Genomic DNA, 20,979 nt, shown 5'->3' on the forward strand with positions numbered 1-20,979 from the left:
CAGAAAATGGCCAGAGCCTTAATCTGCCTCATGATTATATTAAAATCAATAGAAATGTCTTAACTGGTATAGACATATCTTGGGAATCAATTTATTTCCTGTGCTCTATATGTCTTTCCCTGCTGAGATAAATTGGTCCCCAATAAGAACATAAGTGCACCTCCCCTAAGTGACCATTGTGAGCGTACCACGACATAGACTACATACAGGAGAGCAGACCCCAGTTTCAGTGAAGGGCATGTACACAGGGAGGGCCAGTAAAAGCTTTACAAATTTTTCAACCAACCCGTCGATGTGGTGACCCATCAAGATTACTATAGGAATTATCTAATCAATAACCTAATTCACCATGCCTTGTACACATCAAGACATGTAGATCAAGCTTAAGTTCTTTTCAATACGGCTAGAAACATTAAAACACTTGTGGTATCACCTGTGGTATACTGAAAGTCAATGCATTGGCATAATTTGGGAAACGCACTCTTTGGATCTGTACAATTAAAATTCCCAGCCAAGAAAAGCATCTGAGTGGGCTGTCTGCTGCTCAATGGTGCGTTGGTATAGTTCATTCAGTACCTCACTCCTGTTGTTGGGGCCAGGACAGATGTAAACAGCAACAAGCATTTTGGCCATAGATTCCCTTGGTTAAAACAGGTGGCATTTAATCAATAAAAATTCCACCAGTGCAGACCACAACAGCGTCACAGCAACAGGCAACGTTTGTGTAAACACAGAGCCTGCCACATCAGGTCTTACCCCCACAATGAGAGCTTGTTGCTTGGTAGCATGTAGCAAATACAAAATCAAAGACACATCTCTCTGATAGATTATACAATTTAAGATTACCTGTGTGTTAATTCTCATAAAGGAATCAATTACCAATTATGGTAGAAATTTGATTGGGCCAATAAATAATCATTTTAATAGCCCACTTAACTTTCATAATATGTGAAAGAACCTTCTGTGGAATTATGTTGGAGAGCATAAAATTGGAAAAATTGGGGATCATATGCATATCCTGTTCCTACCCAATAATTCAAGCATTCTGTGATGAAAATAGGAACTATATATGGTGATATATGCTTCTCGTGGAGGAATTTGTTGGGTCTCGATGTAACTCTGTTATAAATTAGGACTATATAAATGAAGTTGATTTGATTCTGCTTGGCCAAACGTATGATGACAGTGATTTGGAAAACCCACAACTACAAATGCTAACTGGCTAAGTAAAACTAAAGCATCTGAGAATGGATGCTTTTATACAAAGGTAGAGCTTTGTTACATAATATCACTGAACTGTGTCAGATGTTGGAGCAAAATTGTGCGGTTAGAACAAAAAGGCATACTGTTATACAGAAAAAGCCTCAGCGGTTTCTCATTTATTATTTATTATTAATACATGCTTTGGTCTGTACAATAATATAAATTTTTCTTAAAGTAAAAACAATGACAGCAGCCGTTTGCTGTTATAATTTTACATTTTTTAATTTAATTTCTAATTCTTTATTTGTCCCACTGTTGGGAAATTTCAATCATCAATTGCAGATCATCCTCTCTCTCTCTTTCTCCAGTCTGACTTCCTGTCTCTCTACCAATGCCTCTATTATAGTATTACCAAAAGAATTACTTACAAATAAATTATATGAGGCTCTGTTATGTAGTGAATGGTGGGTTATCAGATATTTTCAGTGGGCATGGGCTGAAAAAACAAAACAAAGAGTGAATGCGGTAAGTGTAAAGTCAGAAATTCTCTACATGTAGTTACTTGATCTTCTGCTGTTTATGGAAGAGATGATTGATAAGAAGCCATGAGTTTCTGTACATCAAGATTTCTGTGGTTTGTTTTGCAAGGCAACATCTGGGTAAACAGGAAGGGGCTTAGAAGACTGAGCCCAGACCTGAGCCAAAGTTTTTTTGAACTGGGAAAACTACTACAATTCCAAATCTGGCATACGCCTAAGAACATACATTGCGTACCATAGTTGTACTGTCCAGGTACAGAAGCTGAATCCAAATCTTCCAGCCAATCAGAATGAAGAATTCTCCATAGCCATGGTATGAAATAAATGTGGTCATTATTAGTGTCGAAAAGAAGTAAATGTAAACCCCTTCATTTATTACACATCTGATGGGTTTCCTCACATGTTGGATAAGATTAGCCAGTCCAGCAGCTTATATGGTTGAGTCTTCTGCAACACTAAGCTCCTCATTTCTGAGAGTGCTTAGCAGAGTAGGACCGGACAGACCTGTAGGAATCGCTATTTGTGTATCAGAGAATCTAATCCTATTGCCTTTGAGATCAAGCCCCACACAGCTGAAGTCGCTGAGACTAAGAGAACCACTACTTACCTGTATTTAGCAGACATCGCATAGTGAAGTTTGGGGAGCAGCTGCTCTTAAGAATATAAGCACGATTTAGTCATTGTTCTTGAGAAAGGTATAAAGCAAGTTAAAATTTCCTACTGCAGCCTCTTCATTAGGCCTGAGGCTGGAAAGCAGAAAAGAAGCAATGGTACTCAAGAGAACAGCAGCTGTAGCAATGACAAGCAATCTTAAACTTGAGAACAAATATCAATAACTAAGTGGGAACATTTTATAGAAATGTTCCCCACTTTTGATTAGGAGCAGGAACTGCTTGAGTTGTTCTGTGGAAATGAGTGAAGAAATTGTGCAGCAAGTACTGTTAGTCTGGATTTTTAACTCTTACCACCAGTTTACCATTTGGGTTGATAAGCCATACATACAGTGGAAGAAATGCTTGCAGAGATTACTGAAGGCTCTACATGCTTTTTAAAAAAAAAAAAAACTGTATTTGTATTTCCTCCTACATGGTTTCCAGCTTTGATATATTTGGTTTCTTTGCAACCAGGTAAACTGTCTCACATTTGTTGCTTTGTAATTATTCTATAATTATTCTGAATTATTCTTATGCAATTTAGCTGGATTCAAGTTGCACTTATTGTGTGAAAATTTCATTCAAATGGAAAAAGTATGTTGATTAAAAAACAACAACAACAAAAAGATTATAGTGCCAGTAATAATATCTTGTTCGTGTGACTTAGTCTGATTGTCAATGTGAGTGAACGCTTGTCAGGGATGTAAGCCATATTATTTCGACACATACTTGGTTGTATGCAACCCTGATTTTTCCATCAGTTCACCTACAGCTTGAAAAGCAAAATCAAACTTTTGGCCAAGTATATGGTTCCACAACCCAGGTGTGGCTTTCCAATGTGGTACTTCCATATCTGGGTACATTCCAGTTGCTGTCCTCCAGCATTGACTAACAGCCAGATTCTCTGAGTGTACGCCAGAATATGTCTAGATGTGGAAGTAGCATCAGAGAATAATTCAGCATATGGGCCAGACTTTGGCCAAGGAATCAGGGCCTGTGGATCACATATTGGCCATTGTAGATGTGTCTGTTCGTATCAAAAATGAATCCACCAGTGACTTCTATGAGCAAGCAACATGTTTGCTATTATGGCTTAGTCTGTTGTGGTGAAAAAGCTGAAAAAACCAACTGCTCAGAAGCAAACAGCACAGAGACTATCAGAAGCCAGCAGGAGAACAAATGGATCACTTGGAACTACAGAGCATCAGGAGCTGGTTAAAACGAATCCAGAGCTACATGAAAGTGGACGTTGAATTTACCTTTATCAGCAGAACACTGTTACTCTGACTGCTTTGTGTTCACAATTTTTTTTTTTTCTATGATAACATGATTCACAGCTTTTTCAGCTGCCCCCAAGTGGTCAGCAACACAAGTTCATAAGGCTTTCAAATAAGATCAGTGCCACTTGAATAGGAAAAACAATTTTATTTTATCCCAACCAACCCTGGCCTCCTCTGATCGGGAGGAGACAAACGTCATCATCTCAACTCAATATGTCTTTTTTCACATAAAGTTTAAAAAGAGGCTATTGATGCAAAGGCCATAACAGATTACATTTACAGGACAAGATAATAACTTTATACTTCTATGTAGAGTGCATGTCGTGCATGTGCGGATGTGCTAATGTTTACCTCCTGGTTGTAGCTCTGTAGAGCCGTCAGCGCAGCTTCCTGCCTTCCGGTCTCCATTTGCTCAATGATGGTACTTAAATTCATTTTCATCGCCATTGTTCTGGCTGGAGCTGAATTCGAATTCAGCGGAGCACTGTGTGTGCGTGTGCGTGTGTGTGTCTGTCTTTGTCACTCTGATTCTTTACATGTATGAGTTTGTCACCACCCACAGATGACTCAATGATGTCTCTCTCTACCAGCCGGCGAGAGGCGATTAACAAAGAGGATTCAGGCCGACTAAATGCTGCATTCAGGTGTTTCGGAGAAAGACGGACAAAACGATTTTCTTAATGAACGGAGGTTAGCCCTCCTCAGTAATAATAATGATGATAATAATAATAATAATAATAATAATAATAATAATAATAATAATAATAATAATAATAATAATAATAATAATAATAATAATATTGATGATCCAAAATGAAAAAGTACTTATACAGCGCCAAATAATAATCAAGTTACATCAAGGCACTTTATACATGGCATTTTTTTTATATAGTTATAAAAATGACACACTTCTTGATCCCCCACAAAAATCATACTTTCCTGGTAATGATTTGGCAGCCCACTTGCAATACCTTAGCGGCCCACATGTTGGGAATCACTGCAGTAGAGGAATGGAGAAAGAAAAAGCAGGAGGAGAAAAGATGTCTTAGAAAATGCAAGCACCGCACATAGAAAACACAGTGATATCAACCTGGTAACACTAAATTTGCACTAGTAAAAATTTGCAGATTTGATTCGACCAAGATCTGGCTGTGGTGTGGAGTGGTTGAAAGCCTCACTCTTAGTATTTCCTACTCGAACTGGAAAGTTGTGTAGTGAGACAACAGGCAGAGCTGTTTTCCCTGCAAGAGAGACTAATCATAGACAATGATGCCAGGTAGAGAGAAGAGGTGTTAAATAGGACTGTCATTCTGCGGTGGTGTCTGGAACTGCTTTTGTGGATCAGCAACTGGCACTCCTTTGGGTTGGGGAGGGGCGCTTGCAGCTGGTTAGGGCTGCTGGCGTGAAGAAATTAAGGTCCTGTCCTGAGTGAGGGGGGCTAGTTGCCTCCTTTAGGTAGCCTTTAGGTAGCCGGGGGGGGTTCGTCGCCAGTGGGCGAGTTGAGTATAATTTACTTTTATTTCGTTATTATTGCACTTGTGTCTTGTGTGATATATTTAGGTTGTGTTAGTTTATTAATTGTTGTGAGGTCCAAAGAAAAGGGGGGTGTGGACATTTCAGTCCCACACATCCCTCAAACTTGACTTTGTTTGACTATGGCCTCCAACCGGGATTTCTCAGGTCTCTGTTTAGTGCTATCCTGGACCCTTATCCGAACTGGGCATCTAGAGACCCCGCTTTCCCAAGATCAGAAATTGCAGTCAACGTCACAAATCAGCATGAACCTGCCTCACCCGCAGAGAGGTACACCTTCTCTGACCCCACACTCAGGGTGACCTGTTAACCTTATAAGACAGCGAACGCAAATTGCTGCCCTGGAATGTATCCATACTCATAAGGACACACGGATTGACAATATAGAAAATAGGATACTTTGAGCAAGTAAGAGACTGCAAAGACACCGGACTGACTTCCCTGCAAAGAGAGGACTTCGTAGCTGTTCGAACCGTTTTTCTTTGTGCCAATTCGGCAGAGATAGGATTTGTGCCGAACATTGAACTACTCCAACCACGCAGCCACAGCACCACCTGATGGCGAGTCATCGGAATAGATGGCGTGTTGCCACTACATCATTCCTACGTACTTGGGTCCACTCATAAATGTCTGAGAAAAGAGAAAGATACTTCGTACACTGCCCATAGTCATGTAATTCTGATTCTTCCTAACCAATCAAAACATACACAGAAATGTTCTTCTCTTTGTTCAATTGTAATGTGTGTTCTGTGATGATGTGAGCACGAGATAACCACTTGATTGTGCTTCGCAGAAGATGATGTATCCCGCGCCCATTGAATCGACCATGGTGTATGGAGAAAACTGTACTCAAAGTCACACATTTCTCTGTGTAAGATGTAATTTCAAACTTGGGTGAATGAAAGGCATCCAAGACCAAATCCAAGACCGTCCCCTAACGCCAAGAAGCCAGAGAGAGAAATACGATTGGGCCGATGTCGCGCCGACAATAAGCCCACGCCAATGGTTCTGCCCTCCAATAAATAGATGATGCATAATTTATCAGGGTAGAAGTTGAGAAGAAGTTCGAGGGAGGAGAGCTAAACAAATACAAAAGTTTTGTTCCCTTTTGTTTATTCAGAATTCGGGACTTGAACACTTGTTAACGAAGGCTAAGTCTCGACTCATAATAGAGACCGCTGACAGTCGGGACAAGTTCGGAAGTTTGGCTGCACCGCACTCAGGCTCAGCATCCCAAGTTGCCTGGCAACCACGGCCGCTTGACCTGAGCCAGTCCCATCCGCCTTTCATTTCTCTTCTGTTTTTTTCTTTTCTTTTTGCTTTTGATGTTTGGGTTTTGTGGCCGCTATACATAATCCAAGGCACAACATAATTAATTTTAAATTGTGAGGGGGGGCCAACAGGGAGGGGTGGATAGTAGCCTTGCAGGGGGTCCAGCATGCAGTAGCTCACAGGCTGGGAGTGTAGTGGTGTGCCTGGCAATTCAATTCTGCAGTGGTGTGCTGTGATTTCTATAGCGTGTGGAAACCGAATCTTGGTCTAGATGTTTTGGCCAACTATAGACCCATATTGAACCTTCCATTCATTTCTCAAATCATTGCGAAAGCAGTAGTAAACCAATTACACGACCATCTGGATGGGAACGGTTTGCTTGAAGAGTTTCAGTTGGGATTTAGAGCCAATCACAGCACAGAAACAGCTCTGGTTAAAGTCACCAATGAGTTTGTGGTTATCTAAATTGCACCTGGTGTCATTTAAAATCTTTAAAAGTGTTGTCTTGGTACTGTGGTTCATCCTAAAACCAGATTAAAATTTCTGTAAGATTGTTTATTTGGTTAAAAAACAGTTTTTCTAAAATTGTAAGTTGGATACAGGTCTGTAGTTATTAGAAATTCTGTGATCTAAATTGCTCTTCTTCAGAAGGGGCTTCACCACTGCTGTTTTATAGGCAGTGGGGAAGACACTTGTCTGAAAAGAGCAATTTACTATGTTTAAAATCTGTTCCTCAAAGAATTCATAAAATGTTTTTAGAAGTGATGTGGGAATTGGATCTCAACCAAGTGTCCTTGCACCAACCACGGTAAAACTCTACAGTGTTTGCTTGGATAAAAGCGACTGTTCAGGTGTATTAAAAACAACATTCTGATGAGATAAAATACCGGATCTGATGTTATCAATCTTACTTCTGAAGTGGTCTGCAAAGTCCTGACATAGGGCCTTGCTTTCTGCCATGGAGGATTTATTAAAATCAGTGCTGGTTGGAGAAAAGAAATCTAGGGTTGTTTTTATTGTCTTCTAGACGTTTTGAGAAGTGAGCCCTTCTTGCCAGTTTGATTGTGTTATTGTAAGTTTTGAGTTGATTCCGATATATTTCATAATGAACTGTCAGTTTGGTTTTTCTCCACCGTCTCTCTGCACTCCTGCATTTTATTTTAAATTTCTTGATATTGTCATATCTCCACGGTGGTGTTTTCTTTGTTCTTACAAACAGGACAGGAATTATATCAGACCAAGAGTAAAGAGCTTAAGAATTTTGCTAGGCCACCATCACAAGGTCAGACAAAGAAAGGCCTACATGCAAAACCAGAGGCCTGACCACAAGGTCACCTCCGTTCTGGCCGGGATCCATCCACAGACTCAATTTCCACTCATCCCTTGTAGTTCACACCCAGGTGTGAACTCACCAGGAGGTGGCAGACTCTCATCTCTGATTGGCAAAGATGTATCTCGGGAACCGAGATAAAAAGGCCATGACATCACTCCCCGTTTAAACACGGGCCGGGCACTTATTTCGTTCTCTTTCTGATATTCATGCTCAGGAGAAGGTTCGCCTTTTCCACCAGCTAGATAACCCATGAAAGTGACCTGTGCACGTGTGCTTATTTCCCCTTTTTGGAGTTTCACCCTCACTGGACGAGACAAGACCTGACCCGTGTTTGCCTGAACACTTTTTCCATATCTGTGAGAATCTGCTGCAACCCACTGAGCTCTCAGCTATTACCTGCAGAAGGAAGAAAGAGCTTCTTTGCGGAGACACAGATAACTTCTATGCCCCCATGTCTACCAATTAAGTCAACCACTCTGTGTTTAACTGCTGCCTGGTTTCCTGAGCGCTGCTTGCCGACCTGCTTAGAGAAAGCGGAGAAAGCTGTGTATAGGTTCATTCCCCCTTCTAAGGGCTCAGCTTGTAGATCTGGTCTGACTTTCTCTTCCTCTTCCCTGCACCAGTGTGACCCCCTCTGGGAGCTCACACTCAGACAACACATTCTTAAGGATTTGATTGAACAGTCCTGGGGACAATGCAAAGCCTTGCGGTAAACGAGTGTACCTCCATTGAGTTCCCTTGAAAGTGAATGAAAAGATATCGCTGCGATCTTCCACTAAGGGAAGACAGAAAAATGCGTTAGCCAAATCAATACAGGTGAACTACTCATGCGAAGGGGCCAGGTTAGTCAGGACCACATAGGGATTAGGCACTGGTACGGTTGGAGTCACTAAAATGTCATTAATGGCGCGCAGATCATGTGCCATTCTGTATTTACCTGTGCCTTTCTTTTCAACTGGCAGAAGGGGAATGTTCCAAGCACACACAGAAGGTTCCAATACATCCTGTGATATGAGGCCCTGAATGGTGTCTGGTGATGTTTAGGATGTAAAGCTAGAGACACATGTGGGGCAGCCTCTTCTGACATCTGATACCACTGCAATTTGTCTGGTGTCAGGGACACCGCTGCTGCTACTCTCACAGGAGCGACGTATATGTTTCGGGTGGTGATCTGCCAGTCCTTCCCCTCTAATTGTTCTCGGAACCTTTCCTGGAACCATTCTGTTTGGTTACGATCATAAAACAATGTTATGTGTGGAGGATCAGGGGGAGACACGTAAGGCTCGAGGGACGCAATCCAGGGCTTCCACCTCATGAAGGCTGAGAGAATGCCACGATGCTCAGTAGTTTCAGGTTTCAACATGGCCCAATAGATGTCCGCATAGGAAACTTATACTGGCTGGAGGAGATAGCTGCCTTGTTTAGAGGGGGTCCTGGAACAGGGCAACTCAGTCCCATCTGGTAGAGTCACTGTGAGTCCATCTGGTCCACACATTATGAATGCCCCCAGTTTTATCAACAAGTCTCTGCCTATGGTAAATGAACGGATGTATGAGGCTTTGCTTCCCCACGGTAGTTAACAGTGGTTAGTGGTTAGCTTGGTCAATGGCAGAGTTTGTGATTCCTCAGATGAACCCATGACGGTGGTAGTTTGGTCTGACAGTGCAGCTGGTCGAGAGGTGTTCATCGTGGAGCAAGTTGCGCCGGTATCGACCAGAAATGGCAGCACCTGTTTGTCGACTGAGACGGGTAGCATCGGGTCTGCCGTTAAGATGCCCCCCAAGTCTCTCTGTGGGGTGTGTCACTGGGCATGGTATGACCAGAACTGGCTACCGGAAGCTGACATTTGGCGGACAGGACCATGCCCACCGCCTCCACGCCCAGGGTGCCCTCGAGGTGTGATCTGAGGATATCCTGTGCCTTGTCCCCGTGACCTGTGCAGACATTCACAGGTCACTTTATTCAACGATCGTTGGAGAGCATTACATGCAAGCGCCGTGTGTGAAAATGCTCTGAACAACAAAGAGAGATCCCTGTCTTTTGTACCCCTGGATCCCCCTATGCTCTGGTATATTTTCCTATTGTGAAGTTGTTTTTCTGTGTTCGAATGACAGTGAGTCTTTGCAGTTCTTGGGTCCCCCCCCCCCCCCCCGTTTTCTTGTTCAGAGCAGTTTTCTCAAGGCCATGATTACATAGGTTGTTCTGCTTCGCTCGAGCAGCTCGTCAAGGCCATGATTACGTAAGATGTTCTGCTTTACTGTTACACTACCAGATTATGATTCAAACATATATAAATTCCCCACATAAATTACTGTGTGTGTTTTAACGGACTAACGCCTAACGCTAACCGCCCTCTGTTGTACCCTGAGGAGTAATTTGAAGTTGCTACTCGTTTAGTTTGTGTTCACCACGCTAAACTGTTCTGTGCAATCCCATTCAGGATATTCATTTGTTTGTGTTTGCGCCACTCCGCTCTGCACATCCAATCGTCAGATAACGCCAGAATAGCAACGAACCTTGCGGCAACTCTGTGTGTTGTTTACACACATGCTGTATGATACCGGTTTCGTCTTTACACCACTGCTATCTTTATGTGTTTTGCTTAGCATTACTTTGTAGTGTAGTAATTATTGATTGAAATAATTGTTGGCTTTGTTAATTATTGTGTAAGTCAATAAATACTATTTGCAGCTTGAAAGTGAAGTCTGAAGTGACTGAACTCAAAGGTTCATGATGGTACATTAGTCCTGGTAACAGAACCCGAACAGTATCTTCCATCTCTGTTTACATTGATCAATGATTTCTCCAAATGATCAGGATACAGTCATTTGGGCAAAATCTGAGGCATTCCCTCTGACAGCCTACTGCCCTAAAAACCTGTGTAAACCAGGCAAATTTCTATGGCCCTCTATTGGGATCAAGTACATTGGTATAATATTCCCTCCACAACTACGAATAACGCAATATAATACGCATAATGACGTTAAATGACGTTATGTGTATTAATATTAAACCGCTACTGGAGAAATTAAAAACTGATAATGAGAGATGGGCACCTATATCTCTCTTTGTGCAGAAAGGCTAATGTCCACAAAATGAACTGTGTACCAAAATTCAATTATTTATGACAATCGATCCTATTCATATACCATTGAAATACTTCAAACAATTCTGCAGATGATGTAATCTTTTTGTCTGGAATGGCGAATGCCCTAGATTGAATTTAAGAAAGCTGCAGGGACCAGTGGATCAGGTAGGACTCAGCATCCCAAACCTTCTATTATATTGCCTAGCCTTCAGCCAACATCTGGCCCATTGGTCCTTACCTGCAGAACGAGGCCCTCCATGGCATTCCATTGAGAGACTCCTCTGCAAGCCACTTTATGCTATTCAGTTTGTTACAACCAAGCTGACAGCAGATGACCAAGTCATCCAATGATATCTCATATACAGTGGCTTTGGAAGAGAGTTGCTGATATATGTAAATTGGACTCCCGTTGTCATCTCTCAGCCTCGAAATGGCTAAACCAGAAGCTATGTATAGGCCACTCCCCTGTTATGTTCAGTATGGTTTGACAGAGGAATCATTCGGATCTTCCTCCACTCCACTCGTCAGTGCAGATATTCCCACACAGATAATTAAGATGTTTGGCTCCACACAGGTGGAGAATGGAACCTGATATTAAAAAAACTCTAAAGAAATTTCCAGAGATCTTAGATCAAGGCTTATCCACATTAAAATCCTAAACAGAACCTACTGGACACTGTCTAAACTATACAGAGGAAATTTAAGGGACAGTCCCAAATGCTGGAAATGTCAGGGAGGAGAGGGCACTCGAAGGCGCATGATGTGGGACTGCCCCCACATACAAGACTACTGGGTGGGGGTTAGTTCCCATTTCGAATTCAGAAATGTAAAATGCCCTTCTCTCCCAGACTATTTGTGTTGGGTGATCCCTCTCTTTTCAGGAATATAGATATAGATTGCAAATTAATTATGTGTGAATGGAAAGCCCCCAATGCACCCTATCTGAACCTCTGGTCTTGCGTGCTTGGACATTTAGCAGCACTAGAAAAGTTGTCCTTCAGACTTTTGAAGAGAGTTGACTTCTTCATACAAAAATTTAATAAATGGTAATCTTACATCAGGAGGTCTGCAGGGGCACCTTAACTTCCTGTTTCTAGCTCCTGGTGTACCATTGTGTAGTATAGTATAGTAGTATAAAATATAATGTAAAAATCTTGTGTATGTTTGTATTTTTTTCCCCTCTGTGCTTTTTCTGTTTGTTTTTGTAACTAGTACTGCCATCGGACTCTATAAGTGTGCCCCTTTACAGGAAATACAAAATCCTTAATTGATTCTATCTTTTTGTATGGCTTTCATGTTTTTAGTTTGTTCACATTACAATTAATGTGTAAATAGTTTTCGCCCAGTTTCAAGTGTACCGTCATGAAATTATTCTGTCTGTAATCGTCAGTGTTATAAAGAAAGGTTAAAAAAAAACAACAACAACAAAATTATCTCAATATAAAGCCGTTGACAGATTGGGCGTTTCTGAATGAACCGAGGGCGTGTTCGTGCTGAGCAAGTACATTCGTGCTTCACTTTCAGCAAATTCTTCCCAGTACCATTATATAATGTATTAATCTAACCAGAATTAATTCTTAACTTTGTATATTACTACTGGACCTTCTGTACACAGCCAAACATTTACGTCTAATGAAACAACAAAAGCTCCGCTCTTCCGGACCTCATAGTATTCGCACTTGGCTGAAACTACATTCCAAACTGGCACGCTCTTAAGCCAATAAGATTTCAAAGACATGTTTGAGCGAATGGATGTAGACCAATAGCTTTGTTTGAATTGTTTGAGCGACAGACGCTGCAGCGGTAGTGGGGGAAGGGGTTGCCGAAGTTGACTGAACCGCCATCTTGAAAAGTGCCCTCCGATAGTCTACCTTTTCGCGCCTGTCACTACCCATTTTAAGTTTATTTTCTTCGCCGGGATTCAGGGTTATCTCTGCATTCTTTCCGTCAATATCCACAGCTAATGGGAAAATAAGCCACATGCTGGAGACCCGCCGTTTACCGTTATATATCGGTAAGTACACTTGCCAGCTCATGCAGTTGGTTGGTGCCGAAGAGACGATTAGCCAGCAGTCCTCTGATAGCCAGCAAACGTTAGCTGGCTAGCAAGAAGCATACATGGCCATTTTAACACTGCTGTCAGATACTCTTGATGTACTCCTGGCAAGGGCAGGGATAATGTTAACATTTCATTTCATTTCAGTGCAATTAGGTATCGTGAAGCTGTTACCTTATTCCGTTAACCAGTTAACCTTGGCATTAAAGCGTGCTGCTATCATTTAACCAGATGTCTCTTACCTTAGTTTGATCTCGACTTAAGGTTAGCTAACAGTAGCTAACGATAGCTAGTAACGTTAGCTTGTTAGCCAAAGCCGGTCTGTATCTGTTGCGTTGGCTATAACAGTTAGACTCTTTGGGCCCTGGTATGTAAATAAAGGACGTAACTGTAAACGTAGTTTTTCGACAGCGAAAAGCAAATATCATTAGCCAGATGTAGAGAGAGCCGGATGTGTGTGAGAGAGAAAGTATAAAACAGACACACATAAACATACAATAAAGCCCCTTTTAATCGTTCGTCAAATTAAACGTAAAGTGTACACATTTGTTTTCAACTGATAAATAGTGTACCCAGTGGTGATAACTTACGATGAATGTTGAGGGGAAGCTTGCAGTAGGCCAGTGTCTACGTTTGGGGCTAGCAATTTAAAAATGACGTATGACTCGGTGAAGACTTGGGACAACTTCGCTGAGAAAGAAAAGGGAGACACGGTTGTCTCTTGGTCATGCATATCCCGTCGTAATTTGGGAAAGAAATACTCGCCATATTTATCGAAAACGTGATTAGCTGTTTAGACTGATTGTGTTTGGGTTCTTTGGCAGTGGTGGATATCCTGGGATATCTCACCAGGAACTTCCGTAAGGACCTGTAAATTGTCATCTTGAGGTTGAGCTAAGCTGCCCTCAGTATTGTTATTTTGGAGCGTTTTGGGGATAATAAAGCTCTCTCCGTTCTCCTCCTCGTTTTCGAATATCTAGATTGGACTTGACCAGCAGTTGTTCTAATATAAAAATAATACGTACAATTTAAATCCTAACAGAATAAATTTAGGTAGGTATGGTATGTAACCTTATTTAAGATTTATTTATGTTTTTGGTTACCTTGGCTGGTTATCAGATATTTACTGGTGGCCCTTGTTACCATTTTCTTCAGTGTCAACAAGATTTTTTGCAGCAGTGCGTCCTGTCTTATAATGCAAGAAAACAAGTTATTGAAAAAGTCTGTTTCTCAGATGGTTTTGCACTCTGTGGGATGATGTGATTTGATATGAAAAGCTGGTCAGTAGTCTGTAATCAAATTAATGAAATGGAATAAATTAGAATACCATGAAAAGGTTGATTTATTTCTGTAATTTATTTCACAAAGTGAATCTTATTTATATATACACACACACACACACACACACACACACACACACACATTATGCGCAGACTGTATTATTTCAAGTATTATTATATTTCAAGTGCGAAGGAGGAGTCTGATATTCTCTTCCTGTTGCCATCTGTGTTTAACTATATTGGCAATGGTATTGGTTTATTGATAAAGCTACTGGTCTGAGGCCCCGGAGTGGATAGAAAGGGAGAACAGGGAAAGGATAGGGAAGATTTGGGGGGGGGGGTTTACAACAACCACAACTACAATATCAACAGCATTGACAGCATTGGTCCCGGGATTTCCAATGCAAATTTACGGTTTTGTTTAATATAATTTAAAATAAATGTATGAGTGTGTGGTTATCTATCAGTTGTGCACCTTGTGTGTGTATGCGTATGCTACGGTTTGTCATTGGATGCTGTGGGTAGCTGACTGTAGCTGACGTGGGGGGCCGGAACAACACGCCCCCAGCCCAGGATTGCAGGCAGACAAGTCACCAGGGCACCTAGCAACACCCCAGGCCAACCCCCTTGGAGACAGCCACAGACCAACCCATGCAAGGACCCCCGCAGGAAAACATGTTTTTTGTTGTTGTTGTTGTTGTTTATTTTTTTTAATTTACTGATTATGACATAAAGCTAAAGAAAACCCAAAATTCTGAAAAAACTCAAACTTTAAATATTGTGAAAATGTTCCATTTTGGAGACTCAGGGTGTCAAACTCTATTCCACCAATTAATTTATTTTTTGAGTCTTAATGTGATATCTCAGTCTGGTTCAGTAGGCTAGACAGTCATGGGGAAGACTGCTGATTTGACAGTGGTCCAGAAAACAACCATTGACACCCTGCACAACAAGGGTAAGACACAAAAGGTCATTGCTAAGGAAGCTGGCTGTTAACAGAGTCCTGTGTCCAAGCATGAAAGTTGAATGGAATGATTTTTTTTTTTTTTTTTTTAAGAAGTGCAATCAGCAGGGATAACTGGAGCCCTAAGAGGATTGTGAAACAAAGCCCACTGAAGAATTTTGGTGGAGGTACGCAAGAAGTGGACTACAGCTGGAGTCAGTGCTCAAGAGCTGCCTTGCACAGACATATTCAGGACACATGCTACAATTGTTGCATTCCTTGTGTCAAACTACTTTTTGAGCAGATATCAGGAGTCTTACCTATATTAAAGACTAACAGGACCTGGACTGTTGCTCAGTTTTCCAATGCCCTCTTCTTAAATGAATGCAAGTTTTGTTTCTCTTTTGGAAATCATAAAGTTTCCATCGTCAGTGGTGGTTTGTGGAGACATGTCTGTTAGTGTTGGTCCACTGTGTTTTATTGAGTCAAAGGTCTGTGCATCCATCTATCAGGATGTTTTAGAGCATTTCATGCTTCCCTCTGCCGACCAACTTTATGGATATGCTGATTTAATTTTCCAGCAGGACTTGGCACCTGCCCACACAGCCAAAAGCAGGATAAGATGAGATAATTTTTACTAGTTCCCGAATGGGGAAATTTGAAATAGCAATACCTGGTTTAAGGACTATGGTATCCCATACTTGATTGGCCAGCAAAATCGCCTGACTTAAAACCTATAGAGAATTTTTGGGGTGTTGTAGAGAGGAAGGTGTGAAACACTGCTATCAGAGCCTCCATGCCATGTCGAATTTCAGCAGTAATTCATGCAAAAGGAGACCCAACGTATTGAGTTCTGCATATGTTGATACGTTTCACTAGTCACTTCTGTCTTAGAAATTACATATTTTTTAAACAAAAACAATGACGAATGATGTATAATAGTGCAGATTGTGTGTCCGTGTGTGTAATTTTAATTCATTTGAATTGGTAGGTCTTTGAGACTGGATGTGTCTATAAATATTTGTAATACTAAAATAGAGTAATATTTTGTTTGTTTAGATTTTAGTATGTATGGAAAGGTTTCAGTAACACAACTTACATTATTCCCAACCATCTTTCATTTCATCTAGTGCAATATCATCTCAGAAAATTAGCATATCTAGCCCATTGCTTGGGAACGTGCCCACAAAATCCACAAGATGTCAAGTGCAATAGACTTACTCTCTTACTTGAGGGAATCCATGTTTAGTATGTGGTATTTGTCCATTTTATAAAGCAGTCATATCTAGTTTTCTTGCTTTTGCTTATTCAGATTGAATCAAACAGGTCTGTATTTTGCCATCTCACTGTATGATCTAGAGAGAGCATGCTGATATTTGAGAGCCAGGTGTGTTGTTTAACACAACAGCATTTGCACCTGTCTTTGCACAAAAAGGTGAAATAATACAAGGATGCATTATTCTTCAGCTGCTCTTTTAGCCAGAAAATATTGTCACTGTAGACCTCCTTGCAATGAATCATACTGGCTGTTGAGTTGACCATTAACATCTGCTTCTATATTTGTTTGTGTTTCTTCACTTGACAGGTGTGTGCTGTTGAACTGCTGTATGCATATGCTGTTGGTCAGTCTGCCCAGAGCTGCTGTCTGTTTGCCTCAGTGTCCAGTGAGTTAGCCTGGAATGGGCCACGATTCTCAAGGACTAGAACACACCTCTTTTTAAACTGAGCTCTGCAGTCTGGACTCATAATCACAGGTAGATAGAAGAAACTTTTAAATGATCTTTCAGTTGATCAAATCAGATTTACTTATATAGCACCAAATCACAACAAAGTTACATCAAGCCACTTTACATATGGAGCAGTTCTAGACCAAACTCTTCATAAAATGATTTAAGGAGACCCAACAGATCCCCCAATGAGCAAGCACTTGGCAACAGTGGCAAGGAAAAACTTCCTTTAAGAGGCAGAAACCTTGGGCAGAACCAGGCTCAGGAGGGGCAGCCATCTGCCTCGACCAGTTGAGAGTGAGAGGGTGGGGGGGCAAAGTTGGGAAGAGTAGGGAGAGAATGAGTGCAGGAGGACGGTATATTCAAAACAGATCATTACAATCATCATTACAATTGTAGGTTATGATCCTGTATCCTTTCATGCAAGAGCTTCATGTGAAGGCATGTTATGTCAATGATATTTACTTTACATATTGATCATTTCAGAGCCACCATGTTTTGGAAATTTGACCTTCACACCACATCCCACATCGACACATTGCTAGAGAAGGAGGATGTGACGCTGACAGAGGTAATGGATGAGGATGATGTCCTACAGGAGTGCAAGGCCCAGAACCACAAACTGGTTGACTTCTTGTTGAGACCACAGTGCATGGAAGACCTGGTCACCTTCATCACACAGGAACCCAGTACTGATGTTGAGGAGAAGGTTAAATACAAGTAAGAGAAAAGGGAAAACTGTGTTAACTGCTTTATAAGACTCACTTCTTGACATACTCTATTGCATGTATAGCAACAATTAATTTGCCATACAGTTTAGTTTGCCATTAATCGTTGAAGAATTATCAGCCTTTGCCTGGAGAATGGAGTGTTTTACAATTTAATTATACAATATAAATTTTTTTCATAGAATTGTGTTGTGCATAGTAAACGCATTTTGGAAATCAAATGGTTTTGGGAATTAAGTCGTCATAGTAATCAGAAAAAAGAAAGTACCGATGTTGCTTTTCTGTTGGTCTTTCCCTGTAACATTTCATGCAAGTTGCAGTTGTGTTAGCAAAAATGTAAAAACTGCATCCCAAGCCCTTGAATTTGGACAATTTTCAGTAGTAACATGGTTTGATGTGCCATTCTAACAGACAAGAAAACAATAATGAGTCATCAAGCTTTTCCTTTGGGTTGACAATATACAAAACAAGAACTTAATACTTAATTTTATGAGATCCACATTAAGGCTTTTCTTTTTTTTGTGTGCCTTTTGAGGATGTCCTTGTAATGTTACAATTTAAAATATTTCAGTGCACCACATGTTTGGCTTTACAATGGCTTATATAGCCAAAGTAAATGGCTTTACAAGCTTGGATCAGTCTTGTAATTTTGGGCTGTGCCATCACAAACTGAACGAATAGGAGTGTTTAATGTGACTCCAGATGTCACAAGTGTCAAAAGTGGTCGATAGGAAGAAGTAAAGAAGCAATGCTCCAGTCAAAACGTCATGATCAAAAGCTGAATTTGAAGTCTATACGCATCTGTGGCCTTGCTTGAATAAATATTGATATTGATGGTATGTACTGCTTGTGAGTGACATGTGACTGACAGGTTTGTTCCTGGGTTATCAGCGAGGGTAACTCTGAAAAGACTATCTGGAAATCAGGAGCTGTGATAGACAGGGAAAATATAACACCAATGACCTTTTTTACTGTTCCAGTGTGCCCTTTAGCTGTTTTAGTTTTAACTGTACAGAGGGCTGTTTCAGAAACTGAATAGCTTTTTTTTTTATCAGCAGTTATAGTTTTAATGAAATTCAGAAATGCATGTCACAACCAAATTTAAATAACCAATATGATACCAGTCCCCAATGGTGGACCCCCGTTATGGTTTTTTATGGTCAAAAGGCTTTTTTGTTATGGAGATGTAAATGATAGTTGTTGCATTCTTCACAAAAAATGCCATTAGCACCAAGTACACTTACTTTATCCTCATTAACAACTTAATAACTCTGAAAATTCAGCACAGCACTGTTAAGGAGCAGCTTATGTTATCTTCCAGGTATCCAAACATATCATGCGAGCTGCTTACATCGGATGTGAGCCAGATAAATGACAGACTGGGAGAAGACGAAAAACTGCTGATGAAACTTTATGGCTTCCTCCAGAATGTGCCACCACTCAACCCACTCCTGGCCAGTTTCTTCTCCAAGGTTCTGTCTATTCTTATAGGACGCAAGCCTGAACAGGTAAGTCAGGTAGGAAGGAAGTTGTCATAATACGCAACTCTTTTTCAGAAATTATACCAAAACAAAAGGCACTTTGAACACAATAATGATCAAAGTGTTGACATTGCTTTTAATAAGAGGTTGCATTAAACTTTGTTTCCTATAACTTTGACTGACATGACCCTATAAATTGTAAGTTAGTGTATTTTGAATTAATAAATTGTTGTAATTTTATGACTTATATTTAAAAGGGACAGCACACATTAATAAACATCAGAACATAATACAGACCTTAACATGCCCATGTTTGCAAAACTGATACATCTGTGGTCTGCCAGCTCATAAACAGAAAACATACAAAAGCATCATTATTTAAATGTGCCACAGCTTGTTTTGATGGTGTATAATTTCCAAAAAAAAACTTTATTTATATGCTTGTACAAGTGCTTCGAGAAAAAAAGATGTAGAAAGACAGTAATTGTGCATCAATTTTCATTTCAGCACTACATGAAGCTAATGCAGCACTAAAACCTCACAACAAACCTTATTTATTTTTTCCTTTCACTGAAAGAGAGCTGATTGTGCCAGAATTGTAAATATGAACTATACATTTTTATGTATATAAACAATTTAATCACGAGAAATTAAATTTTATTAAACTGACTACTTGTCAGGCTTTCCTCTATGGATTCAAACTGCTCCATACATTTGCTGCAGAGGCACCTGTCATAAAATAATTTTGGTTTTCACCTCAGACAGATGGCCTCTTGTGGCACTCTTAAATGAAACTCAAACTACCAGCACCTTTTCAGAGTATTAAAGTTGTGAAACATTCCTCACAGGGCAGGGATGAGAAGTTAAGAAGACTCTCTGAACTCGAGAGTTCCTGAATCTGCAGGGCAACAAGCACCACTTCACCCCACTGCGTATTTTTCTCAAATGTTCTCCAAGACTTTATGCCTCTATGTTCCTCCCTTTGCAAGGATTCTTTTAAATCAGATATTTGAGAAAAAAACTTTGTCCAAAAGGTTAGCATGTCTGCCTGTGTTAGTGTGATACTGTGACTATCTATAACTTTCAGATATTTCATTCTTTTAAAAAATGAAGTCATCGGTTTTTGGTAAATATGGCCCGTGGTTTATCTTATGTAAAAATTGTGAGATGTGCATGTTTTTTGATCTTTATAGATTGTCGATTTTCTGCGGAAGCGGGAGGACTTTGTAGACTTGATGATCAAACACATTGGGACATCTGCTATCATGGACCTGCTGCTCCGAATGCTCACCTGCATTGAACCACAACAGCTACGACAGGATGTTCTCAACGTGAGTAGCAGGAAATCACCTGTTTCTGCCAAGAATGAGCTTAATTTAAATTTAAATTAACCAGTACAACCCACATCAGCAGCTGAACAAGTAAAATTGTGCTCATTGTGATGTGGCTTGACTCAGTGAACCATTGCTGTTAGTGTGCTTTACTCTACAAGACCATTTACACTGTTATCTTCTAACTGACATGATTTCTATCTACCACACTCTCAACTTGTGTGAGCTTAGTAGGTCATGAAAGGCCATTCCCTTGTGATTCCCTTTTGGAAAACAAAGGCTTTACACTTTATGGTGTTTCTTGCTAAATCTCAAAGGGGAAATAGAGTTACAAGTTACTAGCATCTGTAATGCTCACGCAGTACAATTTGAAATGAATGTCTAGCCAAAAAAATTCTATTTGCAAGTTTAACACACATTTTTTTTCAACCAAATGATTCATCAGCCAGTTGAAATATAGAAAATTGCTCATCTATTTGACAGATACCTATATAGGTCATGTAGCATATCAATCTCCATCGAGAATTAGTAA

General features: G+C 40.5%; 2 protein-coding genes across 11 annotated transcripts in view; one reads left to right on the top strand and one right to left on the bottom strand.

Moving 5' to 3' along the window:
- The window catches only part of ric8a (RIC8 guanine nucleotide exchange factor A), a 40,913-nt gene extending 36,672 nt beyond the window's left edge, over positions 1 to 4,241 (bottom strand). For 2 of the 3 annotated variants that reach the window (XM_029523309.1, XM_029523308.1), the window contains exon 1: positions 4,027 to 4,241. In XM_029523309.1, coding sequence (XP_029379169.1) covers positions 4,027 to 4,122 — 96 coding nt within the window. In that variant the 5' untranslated portion in view covers positions 4,123 to 4,241. The remainder of the gene's footprint in view (positions 1 to 4,026) is intronic. The other variant, XM_029523310.1, reaches the window with a different exon arrangement.
- An 8,498-nt stretch (positions 4,242 to 12,739) lies between these two features.
- ppp6r3 (protein phosphatase 6, regulatory subunit 3) overlaps positions 12,740 to 20,979 on the top strand; it is a 31,078-nt gene continuing 22,838 nt past the window's right edge. For 7 of the 8 annotated variants that reach the window (XM_029523296.1, XM_029523298.1, XM_029523302.1 and 4 more), the window contains exons 1-5: positions 12,740 to 12,915; positions 16,766 to 16,934; positions 17,394 to 17,627; positions 18,957 to 19,143; positions 20,310 to 20,447. In XM_029523296.1, coding sequence (XP_029379156.1) covers positions 17,401 to 17,627; positions 18,957 to 19,143; positions 20,310 to 20,447 — 552 coding nt within the window. In that variant the 5' untranslated portion in view covers positions 12,740 to 12,915; positions 16,766 to 16,934; positions 17,394 to 17,400. The remainder of the gene's footprint in view (positions 12,916 to 16,765; positions 16,935 to 17,393; positions 17,628 to 18,956; positions 19,144 to 20,309; positions 20,448 to 20,979) is intronic. The other variant, XM_029523297.1, reaches the window with a different exon arrangement.

Source organism: Echeneis naucrates, chromosome 16 (genome assembly GCF_900963305.1).
Source record: "Echeneis naucrates chromosome 16, fEcheNa1.1, whole genome shotgun sequence".
Lineage (NCBI taxonomy): Eukaryota > Metazoa > Chordata > Actinopteri > Carangiformes > Echeneidae > Echeneis > Echeneis naucrates.